At 37.2% G+C, this 9134-nt stretch overlaps 1 protein-coding gene across 1 annotated transcript; it reads right to left on the bottom strand.

Moving 5' to 3' along the window:
• Positions 4770 to 7257, bottom strand: LOC109835204 (ABC transporter G family member 5-like). The gene has a single exon (XM_020403189.1). It carries the CDS (start codon positions 5997 to 5999, stop codon positions 5019 to 5021), a length of 981 nt encoding a protein of 326 aa, XP_020258778.1. The 5' UTR covers positions 6000 to 7257; the 3' UTR covers positions 4770 to 5018.

Genomic DNA, 9134 nt, shown 5'->3' with positions numbered 1-9134 from the left:
TTGTTATTAATAACATCATAATCCGTACCTCACACGTACGGGGAATTTTATCCCGAATCCTAAGTAGGGATAAGTCAACGTCTAACACACGTTTTCGGTTTAGTCATTCACCGATTGAAAAAGACACCAAAATCCAAGTCTAGGGACTTTTATCCTGAATCCTAAGAAGGGATAAGTCAGTGCCTAACACGCGTTGTCGGGTAGTTTATTCCCGTAAGAAAGACAAAGTCTACGTATTTAATATCATAGCACTAAAAGAGTTAACTCTTTTAGCACAACGTCACATGCGGAACGGACTTAAACAATCCGCATGAAAGCCTGATTCAAATGGTAATCAGTAAAGGCACGTCAAATCCGTTGATGGCTGAGGATTTGCCAAAAATCCTGAGTCTGCATCTGATACATATGACCGAATAGTCTATTCCCATGAAAAAGATGAAGTCTACGTATTCAATATCGTAGCACTAAAAGAGTTAACTCTTTTAGCACAACGTTACATGCGGAACGGACTTAAACAATTCGGATGCTAGCCCGACTCAAACGGTAGTTGGTAAATGCTTATTAAACCCGTTGATGGCTGAGGGTTTACCAAAAATCCTATAAATGTGAGAGTAATTAACACACCAGCCCCATTAGTTGATCTCGTGACTTGAGCATCCAACAACTTCAGAATAAGAGCCATACATGCAGATGAATCAGCTTTAACAGTTGGTCCTATAGCCCTAACATTTGGGACCGTCACGCTCTAATGCCTTAAGAGATTAAACTGTGCAGACTCTAGCAAACGTACGAGTGTAAACTGTGTTAACGACGGTCAAAGTGTTACAGCAAAGGATAACGCCAGTCAACGCGCCACAGTAAAGGTTGATGCCAGTCAACGTATCAGCAATTTTGCCAAAATAAGGCAAATAATAATTTCAGGGAGTTCAATCGCATTCAGATGTGAATTTATGATGAAGATGATTAGTTCAAAGTCAACTCAATGACACGAGCTAAATTCAGAAACTTACGCTTCAACTTCAGTTCAAGATTTCGACAACGATCAGACGATAAACGCAGCGCCGAAAGAACTTCATCTATTTGACAAAACACTGAATAGACTAAAGGCTGAAGAAGTCAAGAATTAAAGCAGTTGATAGGTTCCTCTACGAGATTGAGCAAATGGCCTATCTTATCCAAAGCATTCCAGACTCTTCTATAAAATAATGAGTCTGAAATATTTTGGAGGGGGTATCTGTAGGCGTCTAAAAATACCTATAGGTGTCCGTATGTAGCTCCAGACGGAGAATATTTGATGAACGCTGTTATCTGAGTCTAAGAGGATTATCTGACACTGACAAGTGCATGAACCGGAATAGCGAACCAACTGTGTCTCGTGCACTCACCGGCCACCTCTAGTTGGCCGTCACACCTGTCGATCAACCCGCACGCGTCAGTCAGCTTCAAGTGACCAAACGCACTCGTCAACCAGCTCCCACACGTCGGTCAGTTCCAAAGTATCCGCCGCGTTTGTCGGTCAGATCCAAAGTTCCCGATGCGCTTGTCGGTCAGATCCAAAGTGCCCAAGGTGCTTGTCGGTCAGCTCAAAAAACCATAAAGAAGCTAACGAGTACATAAAGTAAGTTAGCAAAGTGAACAAGTCAACAAGACGACCGAATACACAAAACAAAAAAGACGGAACGAATGCCCAAGTACCGAACCGACCCGCGCGACGGCGGGACAGCACGAGCCGACCCGCGCCCGCGCGGGTCAGACCGCTCCGACCCACGCCCCCCACAGGTCAGCAGGGCCCGTCATGCTGTTTTGATCCCCAAATGCGTTTTCGACGGTTTTAAGTGGTTTTCTTGGGATTTATCTGTTCCAGGGGTTCCCAACTGATTTGATAGAATTGGAGAGTGGAGCCACGAATTTATAGCGAGGGTTAGCAGATCTTAGCGAGTTCCTATGCATAAAGAGTGGAGTTCGAGAGATCTGAGACACGTCCCCTATTCCTCCGGATTTAAGCTTAGTCTTAATCTCGAGAAGAGCCGTAATCTCGCTTGGTCGGGATTATCGCTGTAGAGATTACTTCCTTCGTGAAGTAAGAGTTTTGATTAACTTAATCTGTCAACTGGATCTGATCTGCGATGGTCCACGAATATTAACGTCCCCGGCACAGGCGAAGTTCCCACGCAAGCAGCGGATGATAAATATCTGTTGTGCTGTTTGACAAGAGTTGTACTATTTTATATTTTCATTGTATAAGTCGATCTTATAAAAAGATCTACTTTTCTCGTTTATTTGAGTTTATTATAACGATTAAAGTTATAATAGATTCAAAGCAATGAAAACATCAACTTTTGACCCAAACAATGTTTACCGTGAACAATACTGTGAATAGTAAGTGATCGTCTACTGTTCACAGTGAAAAGTGACGCGATAACTATTCTCCGCAAATAGTATCATTATTTCTGTTTACCATGAATAATGCTTTTACTTCATGTTCGCTCTGCTTTTGATGGACTCGTTGATGATCAAGATTGTTATTATTGATGGCAATAGTCATCCTCAATATACATGTTCTCGTTGTCACCTATGCCACCCTGATTTGCCTTCATTCATACCACCTATGCAACTTGTTGAAACTACCGCCTTCACTGCTTGTCTTCTAGAACACTGGAAAAAAATTTGATTGAATCAGGATTTTGTTTGGAGTTTGGTTCGATTAAGATTATTTTCTCAACTTCATTTATTTGGTGGATGCCTAAAGGGGAGTCATTTATTTGGCAGGCCCCTAAAGAATTATTTCTTAGATCCCGAAGAGGATCGTTCTTTTGATTTATTCATGAAGGGGATTGTTTATTTGGTTAATCTCTAGGGAGGATCGTTTGTTTGGTTGATCCATGAAGAGGATTGTTTGTTTAGTTGATCCTTAGAGAGAATCATTTGTTTGGTTGATTCATGAAGAGGATAGTTTGTTTGGTTGATCCTTAGTGAAGATCGTTTGTTTACTTGATCCATGAAGAAGATCGTTTATTTGGTTGATCCTAAAGTGGATCGTTTGCTTGGTGGAGCCATGATGAGGATCATTTGTTTAGTTGATCCCTGAAGAGGATCATCTACATGGTAGATCCCTCGTAAGGATCGTTTGTTTGGTAGTTCCCTAATCGATCTGTGAAGAAGATTAGGGTATCACATCCGGTGATTTTGGCTGAGGTTGTTCGTGGTGGAAGACGTTCAAGCAGAAAACTACAAGATGAAGACAACGACGATGAGAAAGGTCACACAAAAGATTTCAACCTTTTAAGTCGTGTCACAAATTGGAGCGAGTGCATCTTTTTGTAATAAGCTGGAGCATGTAAAGCTGGACATGTATGATATACATGCTCCAGCTTGAGGAATAACGTTAAGGAATATATTATGGAGATCTATAATATTATAGTTATGTTAGAAATATAACTAAAAGAATAATTGTGATTAGGTAATTATGTTTATTCTCATATTGACCAGACAATAAACTTCTTCTTATTAAATCCCTATATAAAGAGGTGTAATTATAACTTTTAAAATATAAATAAAAATTTATAATATTTTATTGTTTAACATGTACCAACTAGTTAATGAAAGCATAATGTGCATTGACTATAGGATCAAACTCCATGAAATTTATTTCCTGTCATCTAGGGAATAGAGCTTCATTGGGCAAGTGTATAATCATATATCCACATTGCCAAGTCATGTTGTTATTGTTGGGGACGAAATCAGGCCTAATCTGGAGTTGACGGGCCTTAAACAGAAGTTATGAATCAATTTTAATCCAAAAACTATAGCTATCAGGTATTGACCCAAACTCCTATTTAAACTCATCACTCTTTCTTATCTTATCCAATATAAGACTATACTCACATATTAATCACCTCAATAACTCTCCCTTAATTTGTGAGTATGGTTCAATTCAACTATAATTCAATCTTTCACAGAATTCACTAAGTTTTTGGACCACTTCACTCGTGGGCTAACCAATTCACAAACTTTTACAGCACTCCACTCGTGAGCTAACCAAACCATGCATTCAACACATAGCTATCAAACATCCGTAGGAACTTCCACCACTTCACTCATGGTGGCTAACTAGACTATATCACTCATATGGTCATCTGTGGATTCTCCCGACGCCTTCGGGCTTCACATCGAAGATCATCTATTTTTTTTTTAAAATTACTTGGACCATGATCTTAGCTCTGATATCACTTGTTGGGGAAGAAATCAGGCTCAATCTAGAGTTGATGGGCCTTAAACAGAACTTAGGAATCAATTTTAACCCAAAAGCTATAGCTATCAGGTATTAACCTAAACTCCTATTTAAATTCATCACTCTTTCTTATCTTATCCGATGTGAGACTATACTCACATATTAATCACCTCAACAGTTATGTCAATGTTGTTCAAATATTGGGAGAAGGGCTTGACGAAGGAACCTTGGAAAACAAAGAGGTGCAGTACAAGATATGCGGTGACTCTCGAATTGTGACCAAATTGTTGTTTGGGATTATTCTTCCGCGCACCTCTTTGTTATCTTCATTGAACTCTTTCGGTATTGTCGAGGAAAAGATAGAAAGAGAAAAAGAATCAAATAAATTAAGAAACCCTTAATTGTTGCTAAATTACTGATAAAGATTGCTCTCTTTCTGATACATGTAAATTCACTTGTAATTAAGGAAGATATATTGGTTTGCCATATCCAAACGAACCTCAACTCTATACTATGAGGAGGAAGAAAAGAGACATGATATAATAATCCAAACAAACGATTAAATTTAATTTACAAGTTTGGTTGCATGTTAATTCTACATTGTAAGCAGTTACATGCAAATATTTAATACACTTCTCCAAAGCAAAAAAGCATGTAGTAAAACTATATTCCCACAAACGACCCAAAAAAAAGAGAGGAGGAAGAAAGAAAGAATTATACCAACAGTAACACTCGCACTTTTCATCTTTATTATTGTATAGGTGGCATTTTCACACCTCTCTCAAACTTATTTTCTTTTAATCCCACCCTTTTGATCCAACTTACACCTTATCCTAAGTATAACATAGGACATCACCCTGAACCCTACTATAAACCCCAATATCACCACCACATCCCTCCACTTCCTCTCCTCTCCCAACCCTTGCCCTCTCAACAAACTATCCCCATCCAACAAACAAACCCCCATCTTATACTCCAAGCACCTCCCCTTCCCTCCAAACTCATTCACCAGCAACCCCTCAAAAGGGTACTTAAACAAGGAGATGTAGTGCATAAACACCCAATAGCTTGGCATTGCCTCCTTCGATATGAAATAGCCGGAAAATAGAAAGAACGACCCCATCACACCCGCAATCATCGAATTCCCTACTACAAAGTTGGGTACTAGTGCAGTGATACACACGACTACCGAATTCGCAGTATAAAGGATGAGCCATATGAGAAGTATGAAGAACAGAAACGAGTCAAAACTCGGGTGCAGACCAACTATCCAGTAGACAGGGACAGAGAAGAGGACAGACAGAATGAGGAGGAATGGTAAGAAGACTAGTGCGTTTGCAATGACGTAGGAAGATATGTGATATGTACCGCTTGAAGTTTCCTTCATCAAGATTTCACGTTCTTGAAGAAATATTGGGAGAGCTTCGGTGGTGCAAGAGAGGAGGAAGGTGAGGATGAAGGCGAAGAGGCCAACACGTTCGCTAGCACCAATGCGATCATTCTTGAGGTTGAAGAAGATGGAGCCAAGAACAAGGCTTGAAACGAGCATTTGGATGACTCGGCATGCAAAAAGCTCTTTTGTTCGGAAGACGTTTTTGAGGAATCGGTGTGCGAGGATTGTTGTTTCGGTGAGTCTAGAGTTGGCGTAGTCGTGGGAGAGATCGAAAGCTCCACTGTCGCTAACCTGTAATTGTTTCAATTTATGCAGTTGGATTTTTGGGAGCAAATTGCAAACTGAAAATGACAGATATATACATGTGAGATACATCCAAGCATTTTACCCGCATCTAGTTGCTTTTGCATTAAAGAAGGGGACCCATAAGCTTAAAATTCTAGATTATTATCATATATATTATTTGTTTGTCACTTTTCATGTCACGAATTTTGGGTTTTGACATGTAAAATCAATGCATCAAATGTGATTGTAAAAAGTTATGCTAATTTCACTCGATTTTGTGATTTTAGTCACATATCCTCAATAAAATGCATGTGTAACCAAACAAAATTTGGTTGAATTTTCTCTCTCATACATATACACTTTAAAATTCATCCTAAACGAACAAAATCTTGAGTATAGGGTTTTCTAAACTCATAGTATGCACCAAAATACAATCCACTAACCAAATAGTTCCTTAATTATCTAGTGGATGATTATAATGCATTCCATATCTAACACTTAATTACCAACCTCATGTATTACACTCATTTCTAATTTGCACTCAAAAAAAATATCATGTTGTATTTATGTAGTGGTTCTTCTACTTCTTTTTTGGTAATGGAAAGGGTCCTAATCCTAAAAAAATGGTTTTTTGTTATATTAGACACCTTCAATTCTTTCCTAATTCTATATTAGACCACCGATCTTCGTCATATATCTAAACAGCACCCCAAATCCGTTAATTTGACCCCCAATTCTATTAATTAAGGTATCATTTTAGAACCAAAATTTTCCTAATTTTACATCGTGCGCTCAGATCTTCATCCTTCTAATTACACAGTGACTTTATTATGTTTTATCCAAACAATATAAAAACTGACTAGCTACTGTCAAATATAAGGAGCACGTGTTATTTAAGGAAATTGACACGTTTGGAGTGTAAATTAGAAACATGAATATTTGGGGCCTTAATTAAGAAAGAATTTAAGCTCTAGTATGATAAGATTTTGTTCTAGCTTAATTTTTTAAAATCTAACAAACAAGAAAGCAAAATTAGTCATCTAAAAGCTTTGTAGTTCCCGAGAACCGTTGCGCATATACACAACCTAGGGAAACTGTGGGTTCAACTGTAAAACAAGAGGTCCTTATTTACAAAATTACTTCTAATTCTCTGAATTTTTCTATGCCACCCACACAACAATTTTAATTTCTAAAACGAGAAATTGCAAATCTATTGGAAAGCTTTTGGCATCATGTTAAATAAAAATGTAACATTGTTAATAGGAGGGATAGAAAAATTTAATGTGGGAGAATTGTGCAGTAATTTTGCAAAGTATCAATTTTGAAAGTAAATCTGCAAATATAAAATAATTGAAGGGTTTATATGCAGAAACAAGAGAAGAACACGTACTCACGTTTACATGTAATTAAAAAAATCAACTTTGGAAGCATATCCACAAGGAAGGGGGAAGAGATCCTCTATATTCTTAGAGCTTTTCTATAACTCATTAATCAAAACTTTTCATTCAGTGGTCTCCATAAAATGATACTTATTATCTAAACAATATTAAAAATACTTTTAATTATGGAAACATATAAGATTAGCTAATAGTATTAGAGCTGATTTGTTATTGCTTTTTTAGAGTGTTTTTGTTCATATTTTCAATAAGTAGCTAATAATAGTATTTGGTGAATTTTTTTGATATACTTATTAAAAATGCTTCTACTTTTTAAAGATGTGGGTTTAGAAGCAATATGATGATGCTTTTAAAAGAAGGTTCTACTTTATTATCAAATAAAAGAAGGTTATACTCTTTTTAGCTTATATACTATAAATATCATTCATCTTTTAACAATATCATTAATTACACATCTATAAAATCTTAACTATTTTTCAAGCAATTTTTATATTTAGTTACTAAGAAACTATTTTCAACGACTTATATAAATTACTTTTATAAGTTGTTTTTATAAGAAATTTACTATAAGCTTCAATAATGCCAAACTTAACCTTAGTTCACCTAAATAATGCTTTTATAATCGGGACCCCAGGACGAGACACATTAACGACTGAAGACAATTTCCGAAACATGACTCCAAGGGAATTCTTTATTCATTTTAATTCATTACTAAATCACGATGTGCAAATTATCTCACCTTAATTTTCTCGTTAAAATATGTGGGTACTTAAATCTTGTCCTTTGCAACAGTTAATTAACACTGTTCTCAGTTGTTGCTCGTGATAGTATGCTTCATCGAGTAAAAAATCCTATCGGAGCACCCAGTGTGGTTAAAAATAACTCACATGCAGCAGAGTTTTGTAAATATATATATATATAATATATAGTATATATTATATATAATATATATATAATATAATATATATATATAGTGCGAAAAGTGAATCTAAGGTGACATCCTCCATAGGCTGCCGCAGCCTAAGGATGCGGCCTAGAATCACATCATATTCCATAATTTTCTTTAACGAATCCGCGTCCATTGAAAGCTTGATCAACGTTCTTTAAACCCAATACACCACACAAGTTTTGGGGTGAACAGCCGTTGTGTTTGACATTCAAGTTGATGCGGCCGTGCAAAAAGTTCTATTATTCGAAAACCTCGGTTAAGAATTAGCGGAGGCGAGTTGGAGTAAAGGTCACCCACAAACGGGTTCACCCCAAATATTGTGTGTTTGGGATTTAAGAACGTGTAGTCAAGTGTTAAGCGGAGTGGATCGCGCAAAAAAAATTTAGGAAATGATGTTATATTTCATAGTAGGCCGCATCTTAGGTGGGCTAAAACAGATAGCGGCTAGGGTGTGCGAGCCCTATAAAGATTCACCTTTACTAATATACTATCATATATATAATATATATTATTATACGTATGATTATATTATAATAACTATAGAAGTTGCTTAAGTGAGATATCCTGTCATACGGAGGGGATATACTCGGCTATAGACGAGCCCTCTAAAACTCAACATGATTTAGAGCGCATTCGTGGATAGATCCGCTCCCGTTGAATTGATCTAAACCATAAATTCTAAAACGCGCCCGAAGCACCCACAAGTTTGGAGGTGAACGGCCGTCGTCGTTTTGACCTTCATCCACTGCATGATCATTTGTAAGCAGGTTTGAATGAATAGAAGCTTTTCACAATGGCATCGCATAGAGGGTGCAAGAACGACGACGGATTCCAGCCAAACTTGGTTGTGTTGGGGTTTTAGAAATATGTAGAATCAAG

Source organism: Asparagus officinalis, chromosome 3 (genome assembly GCF_001876935.1).
Source record: "Asparagus officinalis chromosome 3, Aspof.V1, whole genome shotgun sequence".
NCBI lineage: Eukaryota > Viridiplantae > Streptophyta > Magnoliopsida > Asparagales > Asparagaceae > Asparagus > Asparagus officinalis.
This window is presented reverse-complemented; position numbering and strand designations above follow the sequence as displayed.